Source organism: Caretta caretta, chromosome 28 (genome assembly GCF_965140235.1).
Source record: "Caretta caretta isolate rCarCar2 chromosome 28, rCarCar1.hap1, whole genome shotgun sequence".
NCBI lineage: Eukaryota > Metazoa > Chordata > Testudines > Cheloniidae > Caretta > Caretta caretta.
This window is the reverse complement of record NC_134233.1, coordinates 2,278,023-2,290,326: the sequence shown is the minus strand read 5'-3', so window position 1 is coordinate 2,290,326 and position 12,304 is coordinate 2,278,023. Positions and strand designations below refer to the sequence as shown.

Below are 12,304 nucleotides of genomic sequence, written 5' to 3'. Positions count from 1 at the left end.
CTGGGTTCTCTCCCCGGCTCTGGGAGGGGAAGGGGGGCTAGTGGTTAGAGCGGAGGGGAGTTGGGAGCCAGGATTCCTGGGTTCTCTCCCCAGCTTTGGGAAGGGAGGGGGCGCTAGTGGTTAGAGCAGGGGGCCTGGGAGCCAGGACTCCTGGGTTCTCCTCGCAGCTCACCCTGGCGGGAACAGACAGGACCATAGAGACCGTGGGTGGAGGAAACACACAAATGGGTTTTATTGGGAATTGATCATGGCATAGCGGGACCCCCCTAAGCACTAAGGGAGGGGGCAGCAGAGCGCCCCGCGGGGGCTGGGACCCCCCAGGGGGCGGGGCTAGCAGGAGGTGAGGGTTTTCCAGTAGAAGCTCTTGCAGCCGGCTTTTCGCTCCCGGGGGGTCGCGGGGGGGTGATGCCAGCGGGGGGCCGCACCCTGGGGAGACAGCTCAGCGCGCAGGAGTCCGGAGACGGCTTTTAGCACCACAGCCCGGGACAGCGCCTGGGGGGGGAGGGAAGAGAGACCAAGAGTCACCCCGGCCCCACCCCACTCGCGGAGAGAACCCAGGAGTCCGGGATCCCAGCCCCCCCCGGCTCTAACCACCAGCCCCCGCTCCCCTCCCAGAGCCAGGGAGAGAACCCAGGAGCCCTGGTTCACCCCCCATCCCTGGCTCTACCCCACTTCCCTCCCCTTCCTGTGACCCCAAAGTCTCCCTGAATTAATCTCTCTCCTGACTGGGGGTAACCAAAACAGCGCTCAGAGCCCCCCTGTTCTCAGATATGCAGACCCCAGCTCTATACCCAGGGCGAGTTCTGGGAGGGAGAAGAGAGCTAAAGGGGCTGGGTTGGGGGGCTCCTGGGAGAAATGGCGGGCAGGGGAGACTGCCCAGCCCACCCCCAGGACTCCCATCAGGGTCCACCCTGCTCAGGAAACGGGGTGTCCCCATCCCCTGCCTTGGGCATCAGTCTCCCTTCTTTAGGATCTCTGCCTTCAACACCCCATCCATGCCACCTCCCCTGTCCGCGCAGCCCCCCGTCTCTGTAGCCCTCCCAGGACACCCTCAATCTACGCAGCACCCCCATCTCTGTAGCCCCTCAGGGCACCTCCCCAAACTCTGCAGCCCCCCCTGTCACCCCAGGGGACCCCAATTTCTGCGCACACCCCTCTCTATGCAAAAAAATCTAACCACGCCCAATTTCTGCAGAGGACCCACGGCACCCCAAAACTCCCCCCAGGGTACCCCTAATTTCTGGACAGCCCCATACACCCAGGACACTTCCAACCCCCAATCTATGCAGCAGCACCCCAAAAGCCCCAGGGGTGCAACCCAAACCTCCCTCCAGGGCACCCCTAATTTCTGAACAGCCCCCTCCATACACCCAGGACACTTCCAACCCCCAAACTCCCCAGGGGTGCACCCCCATTATGCAACACCCCTCACTTTCCCCAGGGCCCTGGAATTTCATCACAGCCCCCCCATGACATCTGAGGTGCCCCCCAGACTATGCAGTACCCCAACCCTGCAGAGCACCCCAATTTCTACACAGCAACAAAACTCCATCCCCCCAATCTATGCAGCACCTCCAAACTCCTTCAGGCCCCCCAATCTATACAGTACCCCAACCACCCTCCTGGAGCACCCTAAACTCTATATAGACCCCCAAGCTCTGCAGTACCCCCTAAACTCCAGCAAGAGTCCCCCCATCCCTCCTCAATCTCTGCAGGACCCCCCCTAGCCCCCCAATCCCTGCAGCTCCCCCAAATTCCCCCTTCCCCCCAGGGGCACTCTGACCATACCCTACCCCCCATCTCACCTGGCTCCCCAGGTGGGGAGCACGGAGCCGGGGGGCGCCGGCGGGCGCGGGGGTCCCAGGGCGCAGCGCGGAGCTGGCGAGGAGAAAGAGGAGGAAGAAAAGCGGGGACCCCATGGTGCCGAGGCTCGCCCCCAAAACCAGCTGCCTGACACCAAGCTGGGAAGCAGACAGAACTTGTGTGCGACCAGCACCCCCCCCAAGCCCTGCTTCTTATATGCACCCCCCGCAAAGAGAGTGGGGGGGCAGCCCAGCCAATGAGCCGCTAGGGGGTGCAGGGGAAGGGGCGGACAGGCAGGGGGGAGGATGGGAAGAAGGCAGGGGATGGGGAGGGCAGCTGAAAGGGGGAGTGATCAGGGCTTGCTGGGGGGGGGCAGTTCAAGGGGGGGCATCCCACTTCCCGCAAGGTCCCAGTGGCTGCACCCAGACACCCACCCCCCCCCTGCACCCAGACACACACCCCTGGGGGGGGGGGGCGACCAAGCGAGAGAGACTATCCAATACTTGCCCCATTCCCTGCCCCCCTGAGCCAGGCAGCTGGGACCTGAGGACCTGCCGGCTCGGCTCACAGGATGGAGGATTTGGGCTCGGGCCACCTTCAGGGGAAAGACGGGTGGGACCGGCCCTACCCCGGGCTCTGTGGGCTCCAGTCGGCCAGAGGGCAGGTGCCGAGTGCACCCTCAAGTCACCTCACAGCTGACACCGGGTGACAAATTCTTGCCTTGACCATTGATACGGGGAAAGACACGGAAGATCTCGTCCGCACGCCTGAAGAGGAGCCGACCGTAGGACCGAAAAACAAACTGCCGCTTCGCGACAAGTCCTCACGCCTTGAGAAGAGAACTAAATCCAAACCGGCGTTAATACACCCGCCCACAGTGCTTTTAAAAAGGCCCGTTTCCCCAAGCGGAAAGCCATGCCGCGCCAAATCAGCCGGGAGGAAACCGATCAGACCAGGAAAACGCCACCGTGGCTTGGGGATTGTGGAAGGACGCTTTGTAAGGTGCCACACTCAAGGGGAAAAAAGCCGGCCAAGTTAAAAACAAGAACAAAAAAACCCCCCAAAAAAGACCTGGTTCTGAGGGGAAAGTGATGGCAATAAAAAGATGAACATGGAACAAATGGAAGAAAAGGGGAGATTGATCGTACCGAATAGAAATCAGACACTAGGAATCTTAGTACATTGATAAGGGAAGCAAAGGGCCACAAAGAGGCATGGCCAGCACAGTTAAGGACAGTAAGGAGGTGGGGAGGTTTTAAAATCATACTAAGACATACCAACAACAAACACAGGCCATACTTACAGGGTGGAAGTAGGGACTCTGAAAGAGATTTGGGCGTCATGGTGGAGGAGCAGCTGAACACAAGGTCCCAGGGCGACGCTGTGGCTAAAAGAGCGAATGCGCTCCTGGGACTTATAAACGGGGGAATCTGGAGTAGGAGAAGCAGAGAGGTGATGTATACTCTGAATTTGGCCCTCGTGCAACCGCGGCTGGACTCCCGTGTCCAGGTCTGGCGCCCCCAATTCAAGACGGCCGGGGCGCCAGACCCGGTCACGGGAGACCGAAAAGAGCCACGCGAAGGATTAAAGAATTAGAAAACCTGCCTTATGGGGACAGCCTCACGGAGCACCAGCCATTTAGTTTAATGCCGAGAAGGTTAAGGGGTGACTTGGAGGGGTGATTTTTCAGGGCAGGCCCCTGGCCTGGGTTGTACAGGGCAGCCCAGATCACAGCCATCCGGGCATCGGAATCTAGAAAACCCAGGAGTCCTGGCTCCCAGCCCCCGCCCCCCGCTCTAACCCCTAGTCCCCACTCCCCTCCCAGAGCCACATAGGGTACCCCAGTAACGCCTCCGAACAAAAGAAAGCAGGACATTTCATTGCCAAGAGTGAAAAAACCAAATCTTTAATCCAACTGCCCCCTGCCCCAGAAAGGGGGAGGGAGGGAGGGAGAAGTATGCAATGGAAACGGTTAATGGTGATGAAGGAAACCCCTCCCCCAGCCAGGGATAGAACCCAGGAGTCCTGCTCCGCCCGCTCCCACTGCCCTCCCAGGAGCTGGGGATGGAACCCAGGCATCCTGACACGCACTGCTAGGGGATTGTTAATGGGGTATCATCTGCCCCCTGAGACCAGCTCAGGGTCCGACGCCCCCCCCCCTCCAAAATGGGTGGGGAGTCAGGGCTCCTTCGGAGGAGAGGCAGCCAGTCCCCGTCCCCCCCCCCTCCAAAAAACAAACTGACCTAGAAATTGAGGGGAGAAACCCCAAATCCTGAGCATCCCCCTCCCCCCAAGCTGGGCTGTGAACCCCGGAGTGGGGAGAAATATAACCACTGCCCCCCCGTGAGAAATATTGGGGTGACATGCTGGGGGGGGGGGAAGAGACAGGTTCACTTCCTGTCCTGCCACAAAGCCCTGCCCTCCGGTGTATACCAACTGGGGAGGGGGGGGTCCCCCCTCACCCCAATATTAGAGCAGGGCTAATTCCACCCCCCTTCTGCTGCCACCCCCCCATCTTGACCGTGGGGCCTGGTTGGTTTTAGGGTGCTCAGGAATTGGGGGGGCAAGGGGCAGAGGGGACCCTGAATTAACAGAGATTGGCAGAGCAGGGACTCTGGGGGTGCAAACGTGCCCCCAAAGTGAAGGGAGAAATGCGGGGCAGAGAGGGATTAATAGAAGACAATGGAGCTGGGGGGCAGCAAGAAGTGGGGGGTTCTGCCCCCCCAAAATGATGGGAGAAGCAGGGTGCAGGGGAACCCCCAATATTAATAGATGCCGACATAGCCAGGGGCAGGAATCTGGGGGGCACAAGGCAGGACCTTTGCCCCATAGGGGATAGGAGGAACGGGGTTGAGGGGGACCCCGAGTCGACGGATACTAAAGCAGCTGCTGGCAGTGGGGGCAGACAGAGCCCCTCCCCCAGGGCAGAGACCAGGGGGTGAGCGGGGGGCTGGGCACCCCGAGCCCTCAGCAGTCGGTGGTGATCTTCGAGGAGAGCTCCTGGATGCGCCGGGCGCTGCATGATTTGCACAGGATGTGCCCATCCAGGGGGTAGCAGCCCCGGCCCTCGCCCTCCGACGACAGCAGCAGCCCACACTCCTGGGGCGGGGGGGACAGAGACTCCATCAGAACCCAGGCGTCCTGGCTCCCAGCCCCCTCCTGCTCTAACCCACCAGCCCCCGCTCCCCTCCCAGAGCCGAGGAGAGAACCCAGGCGTCCGGGCTCCCAGTCCCCCTGCTCTAACCCACCATCACCCACTCCCTTCCCAGTGCTGCAGAGAGAACCCAGGCGTCCTGGCTCCCAGCCCCCTCCTGCTCTACCCCACCAGCCCCCGCTCCCCTCCCAGAGCCGAGGAGAGAACCCAGGCGTCCGGGCTCCCAGTCCCCCTGCTCTAACCCACCATCACCCACTCCCTTCCCAGTGCTGCAGAGAGAACCCAGGCGTCCTGGCTCCCAGCCCCCTCCTGCTCTGACCCACCAGCCCCCGCTCCCAGCCCTGGGGAGAGAACCCAGGCATCCGGGCTGCCAGCCCCCACCTCACACTTGTAGCACCCAATGTGGAAGCTCCGATCCAGGGCCACGATCCTGACCGTCTCCTCCTGCCCGGGCTCGGGCATGATGGCGTTGCCACACACAGAGCAGCGGGGGGCGAACTTCCTGCGGGGGCACAGAGAGGGGAAGAGGGACGTCAGGGGAGCCGGGGGTGGGGCCACAGGGCAGGGGGCGGGGCCACAGAGCAGGGGGGCGGGGCCGTACCGGTGGAAGTCCTCGATGCAGTGGACCTGGCTGGTGGCGTCCACGGTGAAGGGGACCCCGTCCAGGCACTGGTGGCAGACCACGCAGGTGAAGCACTGGGGGTGATAGGCCTTGCCCATGGCCCGCAGGATCCGGTCCAGGATGGGCTTGGAGCACATCGAGCACTTCTCCAGCGTCACCTGGCGGGAGGGGAGAGCCGTGGGCCTGGGGCCAGCCACCCCCCGGCCCCCTCAGCTCTAACCACCAGCCCCCACTCCCCTCCCGGAGCCGGGGAGAGAACCCAGGAGTCCTGGCTCCCAGCCCCCCTGCTCTAACCACCAGCCCCCACTCCCCTCCCGGAGCCGGGGAGAGAACCCAGGAGTCCTGGCTCCCAGCCCCCCCTGCTCTAGCCACTAGTCCCTACTCCCCTTCTGGAGCCGGGGAGAGAACCCAGGTGTCCTGGCTCCAAGCGCTAACCCACCAGCCCCCACTCTCCCCCCCGAACCAAGGAGAGAACCCAGGTGCCCTGGCTCCAAGCGCTAACCCACCAGCCCCCACTCCCCACCTGGAGCCAGGGAGAGAACCCAGGTGTCCTGGCTCCAAGCTCTAACCCACCAGCCCCCACTCTCCTCCTCGAACCAAGGAGAGAACCCAGGTGTCCTGGCTCCAAGCGCTAACCCACCAGCCCCCACTCCCCACCTGGAGCCAGGGAGAGAACCCAGGTGTCCTGGCTCCAAGCTCTAACCCACCAGCCCCCACTCTCCTCCTCGAACCAAGGAGAGAACCCAGGTGTCCTGGCTCCAAGCTCTAACCCACCAGCCCCCACTCTCCTCCCCGAACCAAGGAGAGAACCCAGGTGCCCTGGCTCCCAGCTCTAGCCCACCAGCCCCCCTCCCCTCCCCGAGCCGGGGGAGAACCCAGGCGTCCTGCGGCCCGGCACTCACGACGTAGCAGGCCTCGCAGTAGGCCCGGCGCTCCATGGCGTAGAAGGGTTGGCCCCGCAGCCGGGCGTGGCAGGTGGTGCAGGTGAAGCAGGGCACGTGGAAGACCTGGTCCATGGCCACGCAGCCTGTCCCGTCCCCCACCACGTTCTCCCCACAGCGGGCGCAGCGCCCTGGGGGCAGAGGGGCAGGGCTCACACGGGGCCCCCCAGCGCCTCCACTGACCCTTCCCCCCACCTCTCCGCTCCCCACCCACTCCAGCCCCCCTGCCCACCAACCTCTCTCCCAGCCCCCCACTGCCTCAACCTCTCATGCCCACAACCACCCCAGCAACCCCCTCCCTACCCCTCAAGCACGAAGCCCCCCGACTCGCCACCCTGTAACCCCCCTGCCCCCCTCACCGAAGTACTCCCCCGCCGGCGGGTGGTTCATGTCATGCACCAGCTTCCTGGTCAGTCTGTCCAGCTCCTCCTCCGGGCGGCTCGGGGGGGTCTGGGGGGAGGGAGACCGCATCTGGAGGCTTCGCTCACGTTGATTCCCCCCCCCCCCACGAGATGGTACAATCCCCAGCAGGAGTGAACCCAGGAGTCCTGGCTCCCAGCCCTGCCCCCCCCCGCTCTAATCCACCAGACCCCACTTCCCTCCCAGAGCTGGGGAGAGAACCCAGGCATCCTGGCTCCCAGCCCCTGCCCCCCCTCGCTCTAACCACCAGCCCCCACTCCCCTCCCAGAGCTGGGGAGAGAACCCAGGCATCCTGGCTCCCAGCCCCTGCCCCCCCTCACTCTAACCACCAGCCCCCACTCCCCTCCCAGAGCTGGGGAGAGAACCCAGGCATCCTGGCTCCCAGCCCCTGCCCCCCCTCGCTCTAACCACCAGCCCCCACTCCCCTCCCAGAGCCAGGGAGAGAACCCAGGCGTCCTGGCTCCCAGCTGCCCCCACCCACTCTAACCACAAGCCCCCACTCCCCTCCCAGAGGACCCAGGGGTCCTGCCCCCCCTCATACTCCCGGCCAATTCCCTCTCACATTACCTGGTGCTGGTATCCTCCTCCACCACCAGGGGGCGCCTTCCCCATCACCGCCGTCTCTTCCTTGCCTGGGGTCCTGGCGGCAGCCTGGTACGGACCCCCAGCCGCCTCCCCTGGTTTGGCCAGCCCCCCGGCCCCATAGCACTCCCCCTTGCCCGGCCTCTTGCCGTAACCCCCCGGCTCCAGATACCAGCCCTCCTCCCCCCTGGCGCCCGGCTCCAAGGCGTACTGGGCCCCGCGGCCCACTCGGGGCGAGGGGGGTGCGTAGGCCTGTTCGGCCCGGTGCCTCGGTTGACCGTAACCCAGCACTGGCTGGGCAACTTTGACCTGGACGTTGAAGGCCGGCCCGGCCGACGTGGTGTAGGACGCGGGCATGGGCTGCGGGTAGGGCTTATGCCCGGGCGGTGCCCGCGGGTAGCCTGCCCCATATTGGGGAGACGGCCCAGAGGAAGCCGTTGAGGTGGCGGGTTGGGGCGATGGACCGTAGGGTGAGTTCTTGGGGGCGAAGGAGCCCGGCTTGTAGGGGCCGGGCATTTTGGGGGGGGTGGGCTGCGGGGGGCCAGAGGCCGACGGGTACGGGACGGAGTCGAAGTTCTGGAGAAGAAAGGAGAGGAAAGAGGAGACGTAGGCTGGTGTGGGGCTTTGGGGGTACCCCATATTACCAGCCCCCCAGCCTGCAAGTCCACCCCAACCCTAAACGCATTGAAACACCCATTGTTCCCCAAGGAACCCCACTCATCCATGTTGATCGTCAAGTCTTGCTAGGCCAACGCCAACTCTGTGAAATCATCAATTTCTTGTGAACTGTGAAGGATAGAAGCACCTGCCATACCCCATTGGAAAGCTTGGATTTGTAGCTTTCCAACGGTGCCTGGCACTCATCTCTATGCCCACCGGCTCAGGAAATATCTGGCAATAAAGGAGGCCCACTGTGACGTCCCGTGAACCATCTCCACTTCCCTCCCCCCGAGGTTCTGGTTGGAATGTGATTTTCGGTGGCCGATCCCCAGGAAACCGGGGGGAGGGAGATGCGGGCGGGTGATACCAAGGGAAAGCCCAGGGTCTCTACTTTCCAACGGTGTCACATGCGGAAGCCTGTGTCCACCGGTTCCAGAGATATCAGGCGCTAGAGTTGCCATGTGGTGGGCAGGAGAGGGGCAAGAAGGTACTTGGAAGGACGTGATTATAGGGTCTGAAATCTCATTAGGGTGGGAGAGGCTGTGCCATTGAAAACCCACCAGGTCAAACCCCCCTCCCCCAGAACCCTCCGGTGGGGGGGGGGTTTACCTGCCTCTCCCCCCGGCGTTGGGGGCCGGCATTCTCCATATCAGCCAACATACTGGTGAGCGAGTCTATTTGGGCGTCGATGCTGGAGGGGCGGTGGGGCCCTGGGTCTAGGGCAGATCCCTAAGGAAACAGACAAGGAGGGGGAGGGGATTACGGTGTGGGGAGGAGGGGGCTATAAGGTACTGCCCAGGTCTGTCAGCTGGGATCAGGAAGTCCAGCTGCTGTCCTAGTGGCAGGTAGTTCCGCAGGGTAACGGGAATTAAGCCTCATGCTCCAAGGCATGAGATGGTCAGGAAGGAGCCTTCCCACGTGCCCCATATGACCAAGGCAGGTGAATTATGGGAAACTTATGCTTTCTCCAAGGTCCCACAGAGGCAAGGCACTGGGCTGCATAGGATATAGGTCACCCCCTCTCCACCAGCACCCCAAATCCCTGTCCCATCCCCCCAATGCCCAGGGGCCCCATTCCCTCCTCCTACCTGCATGTGGTACCCGCATCCAGCAGAGGGGGGGCCACCCCAGGGCACCCCCAGTTCATCCTTGGCCCCTGGGGCTGATGGGTAATGATGCTCCAAGTCAGCTGGGGGTCCGAAGCTGGAAGGCAGGGGACGGGAGGGGAGGCTGCCTAGAGGGGAAACAGCAACGGGTCAGACCCACAGGCCCCCTCCCTCTCTATTCCCCCCTCCACCGCCTCCGAGATTCCCCCCCTCAGCCCTGCCGCCAACCTGGATCAGACCATTCGGGTACTGGGGGCGGGGGGGGGGAACCAGGTATTTACCAGGGCCCGCTGGCTGGTAGCCTGTCCCACTCATGCCCCCCCCGTTCTGGTCCTGGGGGGCCGGCCTGGGGGGAGCAGGAACAGGGGCGTATTTCTTCTGGGGTTTGCCGAGTGCCAGAGCCGAGACCGAGACGCCGGGAGACCCCGAGGAGCTCAGCTGCTTTGGGGGAAGCCAGGTGGGACCGGACATCTCTGGGACCTGCAGGGGGGGGGTGCAGAGAGGTTAGAACAGGGGGGGGCTAGGAGCCAGGACTCCTGGGTTCTTTCTGTGGCTCCTGGAGGGGAGCGACGGCTAGTGAATTAGAGCAGGGGGGGCTGGGAGCTAGGACTCCTGGGTTCTTTCTGTGGCTCCTGGAGGGGAGCGACGGCTAGTGAATTAGAGCAGGGGGGGCTGGGAGCCAGGACTCCTGGGTTCTCTTCCCTGCTCTGGGAAGGGAGTGGGATCTGGTGGGTTAGAGCAGGGGGGCTGGGAGCCAGGACTCCTGGGTTCTCTCCCCTGCTGTGGGAGGGGAGTGGGGCCTGCCTTGGGTCTGTCTAGATTTGGCAGGGGAGGGGCAGGATCTAACTCTCACCCAGCCCCACTGGCCCTGGTTGGGGAGGGGATTTCCAGGGTGGGGGGGACTCAGCTTGGGGAACGACGGCCCCCCTCCATTCCAACCGTGTGTGTGGGGGGGGTGTCCCAGGGGCGGAAGGCGGGGGAGGAAAAGTCCTGGCGTAGAGACCCTGGCCCTGGGGGCGCTAAAGGGGATGGGGTCCCTGGCCCAGGGAGAGAGAGGGGGTTCCCAATGGGGAGGGGTCCCTGGGAGAGGGAGTGGGGGTCTCAGTGGGGAAGGGTCCCTGGCCGGGGAGGGTGTGTGTCTCTGATCACGTGGGGAGAATTCCTGCGGGGTGTGGGGACCCGATTCTTACCTGGCTCCGATGCGGGAATCCCAGTTGAGGGGGGGGTCCCAGCCCCTCCTGTCCTACCCCACTCGTGGGGTGGGGGGTTCCCTAGCCCAGTGAGGGGCAGGGGGAAGGTCCCGGAGGCGCCGGATCCCGCCGGCTCCGAAACTCCCCGGAAAAGTTTTTTTTTTTCTCCCAACTCCCAAAAAACTTTTTTAATGGACCCCTCGGTGACGTCACCACATTCCAGAGGGGTCACGTGGGGCTGGGAATTCCTACCACTTCCTGTGGGGGGGCATGGGAGGGGCAGCGTAGGACTCCTGGGTTCTCTCCCTGGTTCTGGAAGGGGAGTGGGGGCTGTTGGTTAGAGCAAGGGGGGCTGCGAGCCAGGATTCCTGGGTTCTCTCCCCGGCTCTGGGAGGGAAGTGGGGTCTAGTGGTTAGAGCAGGGGACTGGGAGCCAGGACTCCTGGGTTCTCGGCCTGGCTCAGGGGTGGGGAATTGGGTACTGGACCTTTCCCCTTCCAGGAGCGTCAGCTCCCATCCGGTCCTGGGTCAGGGACTGGCCGGCTAGCCCCACTCTGAGTCCCTGGCTCCTCTCCAGCCTTGTCAGGAAAGTCTGAACAGCTGTTCCACGGGGGGGGGGCAGGGTTTTCTGTTTTGGCCCCCGTCGCTGCCCAGACACACAGTGAAAGACGCTGACCCAAAATGCTGACAGTCTAAAGAGATGCAGCGCAGGAGGGGAAACTGAGGCACAGCAGTAAGGGACAGACCCAACGTCACATAACAAAGCTGGGAAAAGAACCCAGGAATCCTGTCTCCCAACCCCCCTCTTTCCCCCTGCTCTAACCCACCAGCCCCCGCTCCTGTCCCAGAGTCGGGGAGAGAACCCAGGTCCTGGCTCCCAGCCCCCCTGCTCTGACCCACCAGCCCCCACTCCTGTCCCAGAGTCGGGGAGAGAACTCAGGAGTCCTGGCTCCCAACCCCCCCTGCTCTAACCCACCAGACCCCACTCCCCTCCCAGAGGAGGGGAGAGAACCCAGGAGTCCTGGCTCCCAGCCCCCCCTGCTCTAACCCACCAGACCCCACTCCCCTCCCAGAGGAGGGGAGAGAACCCAGGAGTCCTGGCTCCCAGCCCCCCCTGCTCTAACCCACCAGCCCCCATTCCCCTCCCAGAGGAGGGGAGAGAACCCAGGAGTCCTGGCTCCCAGCCCCCCCTGCTCTAACCCACCAGCCCCCATTCCCCTCCCAGAGGAGGGGAGAGAACCCAGGAGTCCTGGCTCCCAGCCCCCCCTGCTCTAACCCACCAGACCCCACTCCCCTCCCAGAGGAGGGGAGAGAACCCAGGAGTCCTGCCTCCCAGCCCCCCCTCCTGGGCGTGGGGCCCACACTGCAAGCCAGGGTGATGCGCGGGCCGACAGCGCCACCTGCTGGCCACAGGGTGGTACCGACACGTTCCTAGAACCCGAGCGATTAACCTGTGGGCTAAATTCGGGGGCGGGGCTGGGAGCCAGGACTCCTGGGTTCTCCCCCCCGGCTCTGGGAGAGGAGTGGGGGCCGGTGGGTTAGAGCAGGGGGGTTGGGAGCCAGGACTCCAGGGTTCTCTCCCTGGCTACTGGTGCAATCAAAAGAGTCTCTAGCCCCTACCGCGACTTTAAGATCTGGGTTATATGACAATTGAAATGCTGAGTTGCCCCCCCCAGTGTGACGTCACTGTCAGGGGCACCCCCCCCTCCACCCCCCCGCCTCTACTGGGAGTTTCCTGCATTTGTGACTGTACCACAATGGACTTTGTGTCCAGAAATCTACCCAGAGACTCCTCTGGGGCGGGGCGGCCGGTTACCCAGGGACCCC

The 12,304-nt window shown here is 63.6% G+C and overlaps 1 protein-coding gene across 6 annotated transcripts; it reads right to left on the bottom strand.

Annotated features, from left to right (window-relative positions):
• Window positions 1-208: 208 nt before the first annotated feature.
• On the bottom strand, window positions 209-10,791 carry TRIP6 (thyroid hormone receptor interactor 6). 6 transcript variants are annotated; one of them, XM_075123824.1, is made up of 12 exons: window positions 10,479-10,781; window positions 9,570-9,768; window positions 9,271-9,416; window positions 8,792-8,911; window positions 7,508-8,098; window positions 6,880-6,970; window positions 6,482-6,651; window positions 5,559-5,737; window positions 5,339-5,459; window positions 3,107-3,233; window positions 1,806-1,878; window positions 376-492 (listed from the first exon to the last, which is right to left on the bottom strand). In XM_075123824.1, exons 2-12 carry the CDS (start codon window positions 9,757-9,759, stop codon window positions 468-470), a joined length of 1,833 nt encoding a protein of 610 aa, XP_074979925.1. In that variant the 5' UTR covers window positions 9,760-9,768; window positions 10,479-10,781; the 3' UTR covers window positions 376-467. The 6 variants fall into 6 exon arrangements, 3 of the variants coding, with proteins under 3 accessions (XP_048689760.2, XP_074979925.1, XP_048689761.2); XR_007354259.2 differs by having other exon boundaries at window positions 473-492; window positions 1,806-3,233; window positions 10,479-10,791; XM_048833803.2 differs by lacking the exons at window positions 1,806-1,878; window positions 3,107-3,233 and having other exon boundaries at window positions 209-492; window positions 10,479-10,777.
• Window positions 10,792-12,304: the final 1,513 nt, after the last annotated feature.

Excerpts from the sequence above, each read along its gene's own strand:
- TRIP6 (XM_075123824.1), bottom strand. The coding sequence starts at position 9,759 with ATGTCCGGTCCCACCTGGCTTCCCCCAAAGCAGCTGAGCTCCTCGGGG. Across the intron at positions 8,099-8,791 it reads AACGCCGGGGGGAGAGGCAG|AACTTCGACTCCGTCCCGTA; the intron begins GTAAACCCCCCC and ends TTTCTTCTCCAG. Across the intron at positions 3,234-5,338 it reads TTGGGTGCTACAAGTGTGAG|ATTCCCCCGTTTATAAGTCC; the intron begins GTGGGGGCTGGC and ends CTCCTACTCCAG.